This window comes from Schistocerca serialis, chromosome 10 (genome assembly GCF_023864345.2).
Source record: "Schistocerca serialis cubense isolate TAMUIC-IGC-003099 chromosome 10, iqSchSeri2.2, whole genome shotgun sequence".
NCBI classification, from domain to species: domain Eukaryota; kingdom Metazoa; phylum Arthropoda; class Insecta; order Orthoptera; family Acrididae; genus Schistocerca; species Schistocerca serialis.
This window is the reverse complement of record NC_064647.1, coordinates 225,854,376-225,873,205: the sequence shown is the minus strand read 5'-3', so window position 1 is coordinate 225,873,205 and position 18,830 is coordinate 225,854,376. Positions and strand designations below refer to the sequence as shown.

Here is an 18,830-nt window from a genome sequence, read left to right as displayed (position 1 = left end):
TGATGACAAGCAATGATTAGTAGAGACTCGTGCATCTGTGAAAAAATATGTGCATGAAGCATACAACAGCTACCACCGTCATACCTTGGCTAAAGATCTGGTGGAGAACCCAAAAAAATTCTGGTCCTATTAAAATCGCTAAGTGTTTCTAAGGCTATTATCCAGCCACTCGTTGACCAGTCTGATTTGGCAGTAAAAAGACAGCAAAAGGAAGGCCAAAGTTTTAAATTCCACTTTTAAGAAATCATTCACAAAGGAGAATCATACAAATGTACCATTGCTTGACCATCGCACACAGTCCCGTATGTATGACACAGCAATAAGCGTTCCTGGCCTACAGAAACTAACTGAAAGACCAGAAAACAAATAAGTCACCAGGTGTGGATAAAATTCCAATTTGGTTTTACAAAGTATACTCTACATCACTGCGAATGGCCTTGCCACAAAGGTAACACTGGATCCCGTCACATCACCAAAGTTCTGTAAGGCTGGGCTAGCACTTGGATGGGTGACCATCCGGATGGCCTAGCACTGGTGGCAAGCGGGGTACACTCAGCCATTGTGAGGCAAACTAAGGAGCTACTTGATTGAGAAGTAGTGGCTCTGGTCTTGGAAACTGACATACAGTCAGGAGAGCAGTTTACTGACCACATGCCCCTCCATATCCGCATCCAGTGACACCTATGAGCTGAAAATGACATGGCGGCTGATCAGCACTGTTGGGCCTTCACGGCCTGTTCGGGAAGGGTTTAGGTTTTTTTAACTCTATGTCATTGGCCCCTTACTCAGTTTGCATTTATCACGAACCTCTCTATCAGGGCTAAGTGTCAAGCGACTGGAAAAAAGCAAATGTGATTTCTGTACATAAGAAGGATAAAAGAATGGACCCGCAAAATTACACACCAATGTCCTCAACATCAGTTTGCTGCAGAATTCTAGAGCATATTCTGAGTTCAAATATTACATATTTCCTAGACAATGAAAAGCTCATGTCCACAAATCAGAAAGGCTTTAGAAAGCATCCCTCGTGTGAAACTAAGCTTGCTAGGACTCTACTGAGAAAGTTTAGAAAAACTGGCATTTGAAAGTGACTGCAGAACAATCCTACTGCCATCAGCACACATTTCACATAGAGACCACAAAGATACGATAAGAGAAATTAGGGCTCATACGAAGGCATATAGTCATTTTTCCCTCACTATTTGTGAGAGGAACAGGAAAGGAAATGACTAGTTGTGGTACAGGGTACCCTCCTCCACACACTGTATGGTGGCTTGCGGAGTATGTATGTAGATGTAGATGGTAGATGTACTATCTCATTTATCAACTACTTTGCATTCCAATAGTATCAACTGTAGATCCCCAACAATTTATGGAGGAAACTGCAGTAAGGTGGCTTGTACATACCAGTTCCTAACATAACATATACAGGGCTATTACAAATGATTGAAGCGATTTCATAAATTCACTGTAGCTCCATTCATTGACATATGGTCACGACACACTACAGATACGTAGAAAAACTCATAAAGTTTTGTTCGGCTGAAGCCGCACTTCAGGTTTCTGCCGCCAGAGCGCAGTGAGACAAAATGGCGACAGGAGCCGAGAAAGCGTATGTCGTGCTTGAAATGCACTCACATCAGTCAGTCATAACAGTGCAATGACACTTCAGGATCAAGTTCAACAAAGATCCACCAACTGCTAACTCCATTCAGCGATGGTATGCGCAGTTTAAAGTTTCTGGATGCCTCTGTAAGGGGAAATCAACGGGTCGGCCTGCAGTGAGCGAAGAAACGGTTGAACGGGTGCAGGCAAGTTTCACGCGTAGCCCGTGGAAGTCGACGAATAAAGCAAGCAGGGAGCTAAACGTACCACAGCCGACGGTTTGGAAAATATTACGGAAAAGGCTAAAGCAGAAGCCTTACCATTTACAATTGCTACAAGCCCTGACACCCGATGACAAAGTCAAACGCTTTGAATTTTCGGCGCGGTTGCAACAGCTCATGGAAGAGGATGCGTTCAGTGCGAAACTTGTTTTCAGTGATGAAACAACATTTTTTCTTAATGGTGAAGTGAACAGACACAATGTGCGAATCTGGGCGGTAGAGAATCCTCACGCATTCGTGCAGCAAATTCGCAATTCACCAAAAGTTGACGTGTTTTGTGCAATCTCACGGTTTAAAGTTTACGGCCCCTTTTTCTTCTGCGAAAAAAAACGGTACAGGACACATGTATCTGGACATGCTGGAAAATTGGCTCATGCCACAACTGGAGACCGACAGCGCCAACTTCATCTTTCAACAGGATGGTGCTCCACCGCACTTCCATCATGATGTTCGGCATTTCTTAAACAGGAGATTGGAAAACTGATGAATCGGTCGTGGTGGAGATCATGATCAGCAATTCATGTCATGGCCTCCACGCTCTCCCGACTTAACCCCACGCAATTTCTTTCTGTGGGGTTATGTGAAAGATTCAGTGTTTAAACCTCCTCTACCAAGAAACGTGCCAGAACTGCGAGCTCGCATCCACGATGCTTTCAAACTCATTGATGGGGACATGCTGCGCCGAGTGTGGGAGGAACTTGATTATCGGCTTGATGTCTGCCGAATCACTAAAGGGGCACATATTGAACATTTGTGAATGCCTAAAAAACTTTTTGAGTTTTTGTATGTGTGTGCAAAGCATTGTGAAAATATCTCAAATAATAAAGTTATTGTAGAGCTGTGAAATTGCTTCAATCATTTGTAATAACCCTGTATTTCAACTGTTCCTCAGATTATCTTGAAATGAAGAATGGAAATGGAAAAATGTCCTAAGTAGCAAATCTGACATTTGCCACGAGAATGGGAAAACAATGCATTTCTTTTTGTACATAACTGATTTGTAACCAAAAAATTAAGAAGGTTTTCTGATACAGCAGAGTTATGTTCTTCACTGCATCTCCACAAAAACTAATGAGACAATTAGAAAAAAAATAGTTTGTTATGAATATTCTAAGTGACACCTGGAAACCAGGTGATTCAAAGTGTCAATAAGAAAGTTTTTAGAAGGTGATTCTAGCAGAAAAGACAACAGCAACCAGACACTGCCAATAGTCTATTTATTTACACAAATAGCACCAAGACAAGTTTTGAACTGACAGGTCTATCTTCAAATGGATGTTCATAGTTATATTACATTTGTTGTTGTTGTTGTTTACATTAGCTGTTTGCTTTTTTGCATCAACAGACTGAAACAATGACAAATGAAACATACACCATATGATCAAAAGTATCCGGACACCCCCAAAAGCATACCTTTTTCATATTGCCTGCACTCTGCTGCCACCTACTGCCAGGTACTCCGTATCAGCGACCTCAGTAGTCATTAGACATCATGAGAGAGCAGAATGGAGCATTCCGTGGAACTCATGGACTTCGAACGTGGTCATGTGATTGAGTGTCAGTTGTGTCATACATTTGTATGCGAGATTTCCACACTCCTAAACATCCCTAGGTCCACTGTTTCTGATGTGATAGTAAAGTGGAAAGGTGAAGAGACACATACAGCACAAAAACGTACAGGCTGACCTCGTCTGTTGACCTGACAGAGACCGCCGACAGAGGGTTGTAATGTGTAATAAGCAGACATCTATCCAGATGATCACACAGGAAATCCAAGCTGCATCAGGATCCACTGCAAGTACTATGACAGTTAGGCAGGAGGTGAGAAAACTTGGATTTCATGGTCGAGCGGCTGCTCATAAGCCACACATCACGCCGATAAATGCCAAACGACGCATCACTTGGTATATGGAGCGTAAACGTTGGACGATTGAATAGTGGAAAAATGTTGTGTGGAGTGACGAACCACAGTACACAATGTGGCGATCCGTTGGCAGGGTGTGGGTATGGCGAATGCCTGGTGAACGTCACCTGCCAGTGCATGTAGTACTGACAGTAAAATTCGGAGGCGGTGGTGTTATGGTGTGGTCGTGTTTCTCATGGAGAGGGCTTGCACCCCTTGTAGTTTTGCTTAGCACTATCATAGCACAGGCCTACACTGATATTTTAAGTACCTTCTTGCTTCCCACGGTAGAAAAGCAATTCGGGGATGGCAACTGCATCTTTCAACATGAACAAGCACCTGTTCATAATGCACGGCCTGTGGTGGAGGGGTTACATGACAATAACACCCCTGTAATGGACTGGCCTGCACAGACTCCTGACCTAAATCCTATGGAACATCTTTGGGAGGTTTTGGAACGCCGACTTCATACCCGGCCTCACCGACTGACATCGATACCTCTCCTCAGTGCAGCACTCTGTAAAGAAGTGCTGTCATTCCCCAAGAAACCTTCCAGCACCTGATTGAATGTGTGCTTGTGAGAGTGGAAGCTGTCAGCAAGGCTAAGGGTGGGCCAACATCATACTGAAATCCAGCATTACCAATGGAGGGTGCCACGAACTTGTAAGTCATTTTCAGCCAGGTGTCCGGATACTTTTGATCGCATAGTGTGAATGTCATCAGCCGCCTGAGGATGAACCTGTCAGTTCGAAATTGGCAATGGCGCTACTTGCATAAACAAACAGCACTGTTAACAGAGGCTAGTTGCTGTTTTGCTGATGTTGTACACAGCCAAGGCCTAAAAAATGTCAGTTTCTGGCAAGCACAAGGTTTGACAATATGTGGGAACCAGAACAGTCTTTGATCTAAAATTTGTTTAATTCAGTTCGATAATCGGCTGTGATTGGTATGTTAATTATCAGAGTGATCTGTGTCCTTAAAGTTAGTAGAAGAAGCAAATAAAATTTACAGCTGCGAATGGCGTAATAAAAACATGAGGAAACTGCAACCGGCACTCAGGATCCGCAATTTAGGGTCATTATCAACACACTGTGCTTACAGCTACAGTACAAATACATTTTTATATTATGTTATCATTTCAATACTGCTTCTTTTTCTAAGTTTTTGGAGACAGATTAAATTCATGATGATCACAATGATTGGAACCTGTTACTGAATAGAGTGGGCACCATAATTCTGTGGTGTCAATAAACCTTCTCAATTTTTTTGATACAAAACAAGTTATTTTGAAAAATATATACACTTTTTTTTAATTCTTCTGACACATGAGAGATTTGGCCATTTCCACCCTTCAACTGTCTGTTGAGGTAGAAAATACAGTGAACAGCCAAAGAAACTGGTACACCTGCCTAATATCGTTTCAGGTCCCCGCGAGCATGCAGAAGTGCCGCAACACGACATGGTATGGATTCGACTAATGTCTGAAGTAGTGCTGGAGGGAACTGACAACATGAATCCTTCACTGATTTCCATAACTCCATAGGAGTGCGAGGGGGTGGAGATATTTTCTGAATAGCACGTTGCAAGGCATCACAGATATGCTCAATAATGTTCATGTCTGGGGAGTGTGGTGACCAGTGGAAGTGTTTAAACGCAGAAAAGTGTTTCTTGAGCCACTCTGTAGCAATTCTGGATGTGTGGGGCGTCGTATTGTCCCGCTGGAACTGCCGAAGTCCATCGGAATGCACAATGGACATGAATGGATGCAGGCAATCAGACAGGATGTTTACGTAGGTGTCACCTGTCAAGAGATGTATCTAGACATATCAGGGGTCCCATATCACTCCAACTGCACATGCCACACACCATTACAGAGCCTCCACCAGCTTGAACAGTCCCCTGCTGACATGCAGGGTCCATGGAAGCATGAGGTTGTCTCCATACCCGTACACATCCACATCCAACTGCTTGATACAATTTGAAACAAGACTCATCTGACCAGGCAACATGTTTCCAGTCATCAACAGTCCAATGTCAGAGTTGATGCGCCCAGGCAAGGCATAAAGATTTATGTCGTGCAGTCACCTAGGGTACACAAGTGGGCCTTCGGCTCCGAAAACCCATATCGATGATATTTCATTCAAAGGTTTGCCGCTGAAACTTGTTGATGGCCCCGCATAGAAATCTGCAGCAATTTGCGGAAGGGTTGCACTTCTGCCATGTTGAAAGATTCTCTTCAGTTGCCATTGGTCCCGTTCTTGCAGGATCTATTTCTGGTTACAGCAATGTCAAAGACTTGACATTTTACCGGATTCCCGACATTCCTGACGTTTCACCAGATTCCTGACATTCACGATTTTTTACTGGATTCCTGACAATGATGACTTTTACCGGATTCCTGACATTCACAACATTTTACCAGATTCCTGACATTCACGATGTTTCACCGGATTCCTGACATTCACCGCGCAATCATGAAATGGTCGTGCAGCAAAATCCCCACATTGTCACTACCTCAGAGATGCTGTGTACCATCGCTCATGTGCGAACTATAACACCACGTTCGAACTCACTTAAATCTTGATAACCTGCCATTGTAGCAGCAGTAACCAATCTAACAACTGCACCAGACACTTGTTGTGTTAAATACGAGTCAGTGTTGCTGTTGTTGTGGTCTTCAGTCCAGACACTGGTTTGATGCAGCTCTCCATGCTACTCTACTTCGTGCAAGCTTCTTCATCTCCCAGTACTTACTGCAACCTACAACCTTCTGAATCTGCTTGGTGTATTCATCTCTTGGTCTTCCTCTACAATTTTTACCCTCAACACTGCCCTCCAATACTAAATTGGTGATCCCTTGATGCCTCAGAATATGTCCTACCAATCGATCCCTTCTTCTAGTCAAGATGTGCCACAAATTTCTCTTCTCCCCAATTCTATTCAATACCTCCTGATTAGTTATGTGATCTACCCGTCTAATCTTCAGCATTCTTCTGTAGCACCACATTTCGAAAGCTTCTATTCTCTTCTTGTCCAAACTATTTATCGTCCACGTTTTACGTCCATACATGGCCACACTCCATACAAATACTTTCAGAAAAGACTTCCTGACACTTAAATCTAAGCTCGATGTTAACAAATTTCTCTTCTTCGGAAACACTTTCTTTGCCACTGCTAGTCTACATTTTAGATCCTCTCTACTTCTACCATCATCAGTTATTTTGCTGCCCAAACAGCAAAACTCGTCCGTTACTTCAAGTGTCTCATTTCCTAATCTAATTCCCTCAGCAACACCTGATTTAATTTGACCACATTCCATTATTCTCATTTTAGTTTTGTTGATGTTCATCTTATATCCTCCCTTCAAGACACTGTCCATTCCATTCAACTGCTCTTCCAGGTCCTTTGCTCTCTCTGACAGAATTACAATGTCATCGGCAAATTACAATGTCATTTTAATGCCTACTCCAAATTTTTCTTTTGTTTCCTTTACTGCTTGGTCAATATACAGGTTGAATAACATCAGGGATAGCCTACAACCCTGTCTCCCTCCCTTCCCAACCACTGCTTCCCTTTCATGTCTCTCGACTCATAACTGCCATGTGGTTTCTGTACAAATTGTAAATAGCCTTTCGCTCCCTGTATTTGACCCCTGCCACCTTCAGAATTTGAAAAAGAGTATTCCAGTCAACATTGTCAAAAGCTTTCTCTAAGTCTACAAATGCTAGAAACATATGTTTGCCTTTCCTTAATCTATCTTCTAAGATAAGTCGTAGGATCAGTATTGCCTCACGTGTTCCAACATTTCCACGGAATCCAAACTAATCTTTCCTGAGGTTGGCTTCTACCAGCTCTTCCATTTGTCTGTAAAGAATTCGTGTCAAGTGTTTTGCAGCCGTGACTTATTAAACTGATAGTACGGTAATTTTCACATCTGTCAACACCTGCTTTCTTTGGGATTGGAGTAATATCTGGTATATTCTTCTTGAAGTCTGAGGGTATTTCGCCTGTCTCATACATCTTGCTCATCAGATGGTAGAGTTTTGTCAGGGCTGGTTCTGCCTAGGCTATCAGTAGTTTTAATGGAATATTGTCTACTCCCAGGGCCTTGTTTTGACTTAGGTCTTTCAGTGCTCTGTCAAACTATTCACACAATATGATTTCTCCCATTTCATCTTCGTCTACGTTCTCTTCTATTTCCATAATATTGTCCTCAAGTACACTGCCCTTGTATAGACTCTCTATATACTCCTTCCACCTTTCTGCTTTCCCTTCTTTGCTTAGAACTGGTGTTCCACATAAGCTCTTGATATTCATACAAGTGGTTCTCTTTTTTCCAAAGTTCTCTTTAATTTTCCTGCTTAGCCATTTTGCCTGCTGATCTCATTTTTGAGACTTTGTATTCCTTTTTGCCTGCTTCATTTACTGCATTTTTGTATTTTCTCCTTTCATCAATTAAATTCAATATTTCTTCTGTTGCCCAAGGATTTCTACTGGCCCTCATCTTTTTACCTACTTGGTCCTCTGCTGCCTTCACTATTTCTCTCAGACCTACCCATTCTCCTTGTACTGTATTTCCTTCCCCCGTTCTTGTCAATCGTTCCCTAATTCTCTCCCTGAAACTCTCTACAACCTCTGGTTATTTCAGTTCATCCAGGTCCCATCTCCTTAAATTCCCATTTTTCTGCAGTTTCTTCAGTTTTAATCTACAGTTCATAACCAATAGATTGTGGTCAGAGTCCACATCTGCCCCTGGAAATGCCTTACAATTTAAAACCTGGTTCCTAAATCTCTGTATTACCATTATATAATCTATATGAAACCTTCCAGTGTCTCCAGGCATCTTCCATGTATACAACCTCCTTTCATGAGTCTTGAACTAAGTGTTAGCTATGATTAAGTTATGCTCTGTGCAAAATTCTACCAGTTGGCTTCCTCTTTCATTCCTTACTTCCATTCCATATTCATCTACTACTTTTCCTTCTCTTCCTTTTCCTACTATCGAATTCCAGTCACCCATGACTATTAGAATTTAGTCTCCCTTCACTACCTGAATAATTTCTTTTATCTCATCATACGTTTCATCAATCTCTTCGTCATCTGGAGAGCTAGTTGGCGTATAAACTTGTACTACTGTGGTAGGTGTGGACTTTGTGTGTATCTTGGCTACAATAATGTGTTCACCACGCTGTTCATAGTAGCTTACCCGCACTCCTATTTTTTATTCATTATTAAACCTACCTCTGCATTACCCCTATTTGATTTTGTATTTATAACCCTGTATTCACCCGACCAGAAGTCTTGTTCCTCCTGCCAGTTTGCTTTCTCCTGATAACGACATCCTCTTGAGTAGTCCCCGCCCGGAGATCCAAATGGGTGACTATTTTACCTCCGAAATATTTTACCCAAGAGGACGCCATCATCATTTAACCATATAGCAAAAGCTGCATGCCATCGGGAAAAATTACGGCTGTAGTTTCCTCTTGCTTTCAGCCGTTCGCAGTACCAGAACAGCGAGGCCATTTTGGTTAGTGTTATAAGGCCAGATCAGTCAGTCATCCAGACTGTTGCCCCCTGCAACTACTGAAAAGGCTGTTGCCCCTCTTCAGGAACCACACGTTTGTCTGGCCTCTCAACACGTACCCCTCCGATGTGGTAGCACCTACGGTACGGCTATCTGTATTGCTGAGTCAAGCAAGCCTCGCCACCAATGGCAAGGTCCTTGGTTCATGGGGTCAGTGACGCCTGCAAATCTGGAAAATTCCTCATGACACAAAACACAAACTGGTTTTAAACACACTGACAGAAAGGGAACCTGTTACACCGTGGAGACATTATGCTTCCAAACTAATAATGCAGTATTTTCACACCTGTGGATTACGTCAATTAAAATTTAATACTTACGCGAGTTTATTTTCAGTAAAGGAGAAAAGCTATTCCTACAGATGAACAACAGTATCAGCAGTTGATGACTACTGGGTGTGTAACATTACTGGAACTTTTCATAAGGAACTGCAACAGGGTTCACACAGAGGTCGTACATGTGCACCTTAGCACTGTCTTTCACATCTGAAAAAAGTTGAATCGTCGGCACAAGCGACACGGGAGAGTCACACAGACATGTCGCACAGACAGCTAGCTGCAGTGCTAAGATTGGTGACGGTGTGGACTAAGGACAATAGTGTGGTATGCAGAGTAGGTGTGGGTCCCTCAAGAAGAAATGCAGCACTAGAATACTGCACAACTGTTCGACTGGCTTTGTCAGGTACAGATTATCACAATTGAAATAAGGGCACAGGTTACTGGTAGAATATTATCACGAACCGTTTGGAATATATTGCGGGAAGATGACTCGAGATCAAGAGTTGCCACGTGTTGTTTGCTGCTGACACCATGCCACAGGCAACTGAGACTCGCACGAGGTACTTCCGGAGACAACGGTATATGGAGTGACATACTGTGGAGCTCAACCATGAGTCTCGTTTTTGTTTGTGACAGCCAGATTGATGCCAACGTGTCTGCAGATTACCTGGAGGAAGATCACAGGAACCAGTGATTTTTGAAATCCAAACCTCTCTAACACCTGTAATTATGGTGCACAGAGCTACTGGAAACAAAAACGAAATTGATTTGGTCTTTGTTGAAAGAGGCCAAATGCTCACCAATTTATGGCAAGAACGGTTAACCCTGTTGTCCAACCAGAGTAACAAAAGGCATAGTCCAGCAGAATAATGCAAGACTGCAAACTTTAGTTCACACAACAAACACCTTGAGGAATTTACAGATTCTCGAGTGGTTGCCCTTTACCCCAATTTATCACCCATGGAGCATGCCTGGGATGCAGTGGGAAGACATGTGCTTTCATATCAGCCTCCAGCAAGCAATCTTCAGAAGCTGACACAGCATCTGTATCATGTGTACTAGGAAATTCCTCAATATGACTTTCAGAGGCTGCTTGCTTCCATCCCACAGCAAATACAACAGCATATTCACACCCATAATGGTCACTCCTCATACTGATGTTGATCAGTTCTGAACAAAATAAAAGTATCATTTAATACCTATTATGTGACGAATGTGTCCACAAAGTTTGTTAAATATTGGACAGGTGTTCCATGGTGCAGCACTTTCCATATTCTTCAGTATATGATCACATATACACAACTTTGGTGCACATGTAAGCAACAGCAAAATTTGTAATTTCAGCACATTGTAATGAGGTAACTTTCTGAACACTTACTGGCTTAGCTACTGGCTATTACAGTTGTATTTGAAAAGGCCACAGGTTGAGGTTAGATAGTAATGCAAAATAAACATTGAAGTAAAACTTGAGTGAGTCCCACTAAATTAAACAGCCCATCTATACTGTATTACTAAATGGCTAATCCGGATCACTGAACATGGTCTCAGTTGCAGTATGCCTATGTAACAGCTTCCAGGGGCAACAAAAATTTGACTTTCATTATTTCCTATAATTAATGACCGAGTTCAAAAATTTAAAATGCTGTCTAATCTACTTATTAAGAGCTGTTACTTTACATAAAAGATTTACTACAATAATTCAAGTATTAAACTTAGAACCTATGTAGATGCCCGAAGGCAGCATTTTTCATGGCCCACGAATTGCCCAGACTACATACATCCAGAATTTGAAAATGAGAGCACTTACTAACTTGCAATAAACCTTACACATAATTTCAAACTTTTATGAAACTTTTTGTCACTGACACCCTCCACTCTCATAAAATGATTGAAGGATAAACATTTATCCCTTATTACATTTTTGCTGTTCATGCAGTAAAACTTCAACATCAGGCATGATGTTTTATTTTATTACTTCTTTACTACCAACTCTCTTCACAACACATATTGCAGGCAGTATCCACATACACTATGAATGTGCCTGAAAAATTATATCACTGCGCGACACGCAGTTCAGAAGATATGGTGTCATAAATACTGAGATCTGTAAAAAACTAGCTTTTGCTTAAAACAGTGGGTTTTTCCCCTTCCTTCCTTTCTTTTTGTAGTTTAGCTGATATTCAACTCATAACAAGCCTAAAGGTTTTGTCTCAAACTCCTACAAAAACCACATAAAATCCTGATGTCCACATATTCACTAACCTCTGAAATGCGACTAAGGAAAAAAAAAGCATATCCTTACTATCAATGAGGGATCAAGTTGTGTGTTTTCTTAAATTAGGTGCAATTTTTGTGCCCTGAAATTTTTCCCACTTAGAATTGAGGGCAAAATGCTTTGCATAGTAAAAATGGCTACACAGAGGAAACCGACAATGCCAGTACACCTGCCTTGTGTGTTTTGCTTGTGATAGTAGTCCACTCTGCTATCTGTCACATAAAAAAAATTTTACAGCAGACTGTAGGCATAAATACAGAAAATGAATTAATTTTATCCATTATTTCTTAACTGTTTTTCATTTTAGCAAATGTGACAGTACTACACGCAAATCAGTTTCCTCATATTCAGTTCTTCAGCTGCAAATGTGTTATCTTTGTAGAAAAATGAGAGCAGAATTTAAGCAAGGCCATATGAGCTGCTAAGGCAAACATCACAGTCATCACCAAATTAGTTGACCCAGCCAGAAATTATGGAGAAAATTCACAAAAGGTATCGGATGATTGTCAACTGAAACTGCACAAGCTAGTAGATATCATAGGCACTTCAAAAAGTGCTGTACAACACAAACTGACTGCTAACTGAAAACTTGGATATAAGAAAGCTGCGTGCAAGACAGATGGCTAATTTACTTGCTATGGACAAAAACAGCACTGTGAGGATGTTTCAATTGCATGTTTGACAATTTTTCCCTGCGATAAATCTGAGTTTTGTATCACTTCATGATCATGTATGAAACATGAGTCCATCACTTCCCCCTTTAGAAGAAGTAACAGTCAAAACAGTGGACTGAAAAGGAAGACTCAGTTCTAAAGATGACACAGACAATTCCACCTGCAGGCAAGGTCATGGAAAAAAGCAATCAATGGCGAGTATTATGGAAAATTACTGCAAGGTCTAGATGACGAAAACAAGCAAAAAACAGCCTAATTTAGTCAAAAAGAAAGTTCTGTCGCAGCATAACAAAGCAATAGTTCACACATCAATTACTACTTACTATAGGATATGGGTTCTGCCTTTTTGCAAACACATTGCTCTTTCTTTTTATCCGAACAGCGGATTTTTCTTTATTGAAAACTGTAAAAAGTGAACATATTTCAAGTTGTAACTGATTTAACAAAGTGAGGCCTAAAGAAAGTTTTTGTTCATTCTGCTTCTTGCCAGGATTTTACATTACATGGCTTTGCAGGACCAACTGTATGCTCGTGTGTGACTAGGGCTCCCGATGGGTAGACCGTTCGCCACGTGCAAGTCTTTCGATTGGATGCCACTTGCGCGTCGATGGGGATGAAATGATGATGATTAGGACAACAGAACACCCGGTTCCTGAGCAGAGAGTCCTGCACTGATAGCTTGTCACCTGCAAATTAAGCGATGTAAGTGTGAATTTCACTGGTGAGTTAATACACCCCTTGATTTTTAAAAAAACTTTAAAAAAAATCATAAACAATGACCCACTCATGATGGCACAGAGGTGCTGAAACATGTTTGGGTAAATAGAAAGAACAGTGTGTTTGCAAACAGACAGAACCCACATCCAATAATTTAACTGCAGACGTGGAAAGAAAGGACAAAAGCTGCAGGCCCAAAGGTGACTAATTCATTATCACTGTGGCCAAAATCACTGATTTAAAGTTCAAATGCTTCCTCATGCACCCTCTCCACCAGATTTAGTACTCTCTGATCACTTTCCATTTCTAGACTTGAAGAAATGGCTCAGTGGTAAGAGTACTGCCAAAACTGAATAGGTGGAGTCTGCAGTTGATGGCTATTTTGCAGAACTCGGTGGTTCTCACTATAAGCAGGGTATCAAAAGCACGGAACATTGCCAGTAAAAGTGTAACAAGCTGAACGGAGACTGTGTAAAGAAATAAAGATTTTTTTACCAAAATGTTTATATTTTAATTCTTAATTTGGGTACTTCTGGGACAACACCTGTATGTGTAAAGTTTGATACAAGTCACTAATTGCTTTCTTCCTCAAATACAAGATGAATACACACACTACTCGCCAAGACAACATCCAAACTTTGGCATTAAAAATGTCACATGCCAAATAATTTTAATCAGATTTTAGATCAAATCAACAATAATTGTCCCACACTCAATATCAACTATCAATGTCATTCATATTAACTCTGATCTCCAGATAGCACATACCTCTCCATAAACAGATTGTTGAACAGGAGGCATTACGTTGAAACCGGATGCTGACGAATGCTGCACCTGGTGAGAGCCGTGGGCTCCTTCGTAGACAGAAGGGGCGGGTGGTGGCGACCTCCAGTCCCGTACGTGGTGCACTTCTCGGTCGCCCAAGTCCCGGGGCGGATAGTGGCTTGGTAGGGGGCGGCGGTGATGAGAAGGAGGTGGAGGTGGCGACGGGCTCCACTCGTGACTTCCACCACGCCTCCTGGGGGGCAGAGGTGGAGAACGCGACCTGTGCCGGCTTCTGGGCGGCGGCGACAGAGAGACAGAGCGGCGAACCATTCTCACTGGTGACGGACTGTGTTCCCATCGGGCCCTGCGTATATTGCAAGTGCCCTATTCTGCTTCAACAGGTAGGATATAATGGAACTGAGAATGCAATAACACATTACCTTTTAACTAATTTCCTGCATCCAAATATAAAATTCTTCATTTTAACTAGACTTAAGGTACTGTAATTTGAAGCTTCAAGTACCTGGGAAAGTATAATTCAAGGGTAAATCAAATATAAATGGTATTTTTGTTCTTGAGCACCAACGATTGACACTTTCCGAAGATTGACTGCATAGTTAACACTTATGTGTTTAGCTGGCATAAACAGTTCAAAGAACAATGAGAACAAGTAGAAAATCAGGATCACGACCACTGTACTCAGATTACCATTACAGATAAAAACATTCACACAAATCGAGATATTCTTGAAGACTGATGGATGAGCGGTTCTGAAATTACAGAAAGGGTCAGAATAAGTTATGGGAGCTGTCAAGCTGTCATCATAAGCACCCTAAAGTTCTGTGAAGTGTGTGCCAGATGGGTCCCTCATCTTTTAACTACAGATCAACAGTTTAGACATTTGGGAGGTCGGTTAGACGCTTGCCACAAAGTTTGAGAACAAAGATGATGCATTTTGAGTAGGATTGTGACGTGTGACAAAACATGGGTTCACCTCTAACTCCTGAGTCAAAACAAGTGAGTATGGAGCGGCAGAGGAAACGGGAGACAACCCCAGTGAAAGACACAACTCGTCTCTCAGCTAGCATGGTTCTTTCAACTGTTTTCTTCAACTATTGAGGCATTTTGTTCACTCATTTTTGTTTTTCAAGAGCAATGCGCAATCAATTATGCTTACTATTGGGGGTGATGAACCAGGTGAGAGCTGCATAGCCTCAAAAGACGAGACCAGCCAATTCGAGACGCCATCTTCCTCCACAAAAATGCCAGGTTCTATTAAGACTCAGAACTTGAAGAACTGCACTGGACTCAACCTGATCAGCTTCTCTACAGTCCCGACCTATTGCCCTATTGTTTGTGCAACTTGAAGAAGCTCTGGGAGGGCAATGATTTGAAGGTGAGGAGGATGCTGAGCAATTTGTATGCAGCTAGCTCCTATCACAACCAGCATCATTTTACAATGGTAGCATAAAAAACCTTCCTTCTCGCTGGGAAAAATATATTTCTAAAGAAGTATGAAGGAAGGAAAATAACTTTTGCCTTGTATTTAAAAAAAAAAAAAAAAAAAAAAGAAAGAAATCCCATTTATATTTGATTTGCCCTCGTACAGAAAAATGAAAGGAATGATATGCAACAAAGAAACCACTCAGAAAAGTGATATACCAAATGTATTATATACTAATACTGTTGTACAGTGCAGAAACATGAGTCACAAGGGAAATGGATAAAAGAAACGTAACCAAGATTCTGAGAAGTCAGATAGGCGTAACACAGATGGAAAATGTTAGAAATGAAAGTTTTAGGGAGATGACAGACAAGGAATTGCTACAAGAGAAGAGAGATGAAAAAAGATTAAAATGCACAAGCATGTGAAGAGAATGGACGAGACAAGGGCATCTAGGGAGATATTTGAGTTGAAGATGGAGGGCAAGAGACTGAGATGATTGGTTAACAGAAGTGGAAGAAAGTATTTAGGAAAGAGGAGAAGACTGGGTTAAAGTAGTAACAGGGAGGTATTGGAAAACTAAAGACGATGGAAAGGCTTCTGTTCCACAACAGTCTTGCCAGAGGTGGGAAACTGTGCAAAACAGTGGTAGTGGTAGTGGTGGTGGTGGTGGTGGTGGTGGTGGTGGTGGTGGTGAGTTTCAGGAATTTTCACCTGCAGGTAAAATTACTGCTAGCAGAAAGACTCTGGAACAACCTGTTTTACTATGACTGTTCAAACAGAAGTGTTAAAAAACAAATATTTGGGAGGACTAACTCAAGAAAAGACTTTAAAAAACATGCTGCAAAGGAAATGACCCACAAGCTGGGAGAAAAACTCTGGTACAAAAACAAATGTTAGCAACAGGCAGTGTCTATTTAACCACCTCAAAGTAAAACATGAAAGTATTGCGGTTAATCCATAATAGTTATATACAAGTACATACATTGAATCATACATTAGAGAAACTGTAAAAACTGGAAAGGAGAATTAAAAGAAAAATGGTGAAACCACTAAAAAAGACAGATTGCTTGATACTGAAAAACATGGAAAATAGAGAAACTGAGGAGACCGATATTCTTTGGCCATTTGTATAGCATCAATGATAACATATTAACTGAAGATATCAACAAAACCAATCAATTTTTTTGGAAATTATAAAATTGGATAAATAAAAAAATCTACTTATCAAATGGAAACAGGAGAACACACATATAAAGGTATTTAAATTTGCAAGTTTTCAGAGCCAGTGGCTCTTCCTTCTGGCAGAGGAGTTGAAAGAGAAGGCTCACAGGTGAAGGAAAATAACTGGTCAGGTTTAGGAAATGGGGAAAACATCGAAAAGCCACCCAGAACCCTGGGTCAGGGGAGACTTACAAGTTCTGGGCAACTTTTCCAAATTCTCCCAATTTCCTAAACCTCACCAGTCCTTCACCCCCTTCCTTCTCCTTCAACCCTTCTGCCATACAAAGAAGCCACTGGCCCTGAAAGCTTGCAAATGTAAATAGATCTATGTGTGTGTTCTCCTGCCACTGCTTGGTGAATAGATTTATCATCTATCCAATTACATTACATTAACTAAACAGACGACCAAATACTTTATCAAAAGAAGTTAAAGACAAACTGGATTCAAGGGATCGGTAAATATTTACAAGGAAAGCATAGGAAATTAAGTAACACAAAGTACTAGAAATAGACAAATTCCTAAGTAAACGGGGTGGGGGGAGGGCAGTGGGGAAAGGAGAGCGAGAAGAAACATGTTTGAAGTGAACAGAGGAAAGTAAAATAAACACAACAGATTGAAGAAATATTTAAAGAAAGGAAAAGAAAACAACAGAATACGTACAGTGAGAGTGTAAATGTTAGTTGCATTGCTGTTTAGTCACCCACAGATCATTCACAAAATATCATGTGTGTCATCTTAATTGAAAATAGATACATCAGACAACAAATTCAATCTTGCTCAGTAATGTCTCTGCAAAGCACTGGTGAGGGAATGATCAAATAGTGTACAAAGTTATACATCAACTTAAAATTTCAGAACATACATGCATCTTCTAAAATTTGCAAAGTATTTGCCTGAAAGAAGGAAAATGGAGGAAAGTGGAAAAAAAAAGAGGGGCAGAAGTAATGTCAGAATAATGATGCAAGAATAACAGATAATGTTAATGCCGTATTCCTAGCAGGGTTGTCCTTTCGACTTTGCACATAAAATGGAAATGACAAATCGGATAAACAACCAGAAGTACACAAACAATAATCAAGCTGAGAAAATCTATGATACTCCTTCAATAAAAACAGCAGCCTGCAGCTAAACGCGGCTCAGAACTTAGCTGTCGGAAGGCTGAAGCGGGCAAAATATTACATTATATGGTAATGGGGCAAGCACCAGAGACATCACAGAAGGCAGTGTGGCTGTACAAGGACGGTAGCAGCAACCAAATGACAGTCACCACTTGACAATGGCTAAGGAGTATTTGGCCAAGAGCTTGTGGCTTTAAAATCAAATTTTTAAGTGTATTATTGTTTTGGTTAGATCCTCAATATATACATTAAAAAGAGTGGGTGCTAGGTGACACTCTTGTGTAAGTCCTTGATTTATTTCAACCGTGTTATGTCTCCTGCCCACTATTTTTATCTGTAATTTATTATTCTTATATAAATTCCATACAGCTCTTATGAGAGAGGATCCTCCTCCTTAAAATTTCCCACAGTTTGTTTCAATTTATTGTATCAAAAGTCTTTTCGCAGTCAGTGAGAGCAAGAAAATAACAATAATACAGTGCCAAATAGCTGTCATTAAGTTTGCTATTCTGATCCAGGCATAGGGGGTACTCTAGTATATTAAATCATTTGTTCAGATTGGGAACATGCATATCTAAACTAATTTCCTACTGCTTCAAAACTTTCACTTTGTCTCCCAACCACCGTCTCTTTTTGGTGAACAATAAAACTTTGATAAATATTGTCTCTAATTCTTTTGTTTGATGCAGTACCTCTCTCTTGTTATAAGGAAATGTCTCCAACTCAGCCTCATATTTTAAGGAGAATAAAGTACATTTGCAAGACATCTGCCCCAGCAACTGATCCTATCCGACAATCTGCGTCATTATTCTGATAGTACCCAGTTATGACCTTCTGAATAAAGAGCTTTCAAATTTTATGTGCTTCAGTTGTTTGTCACTTGCTCCAACCCACTGCAGCCCCATAATGACCATGCATGAAGTACTGTAAAGCGGAGTGACAGCCAGAGCCCTCCTATTCG

At 41.0% G+C, this 18,830-nt stretch overlaps 1 protein-coding gene across 5 annotated transcripts in view; it reads right to left on the bottom strand.

Annotated features, from left to right (window-relative positions):
- Positions 1-18,830, bottom strand: part of LOC126424964 (zinc finger matrin-type protein CG9776-like) — a 278,906-nt gene that overhangs the window by 180,325 nt on the left and 79,751 nt on the right. For all 5 annotated transcript variants that reach the window (XM_050087838.1, XM_050087837.1, XM_050087839.1 and 2 more), the window contains one exon: positions 14,086-14,446. In XM_050087838.1, coding sequence (XP_049943795.1) covers positions 14,086-14,446 — 361 coding nt within the window. The remainder of the gene's footprint in view (positions 1-14,085; positions 14,447-18,830) is intronic.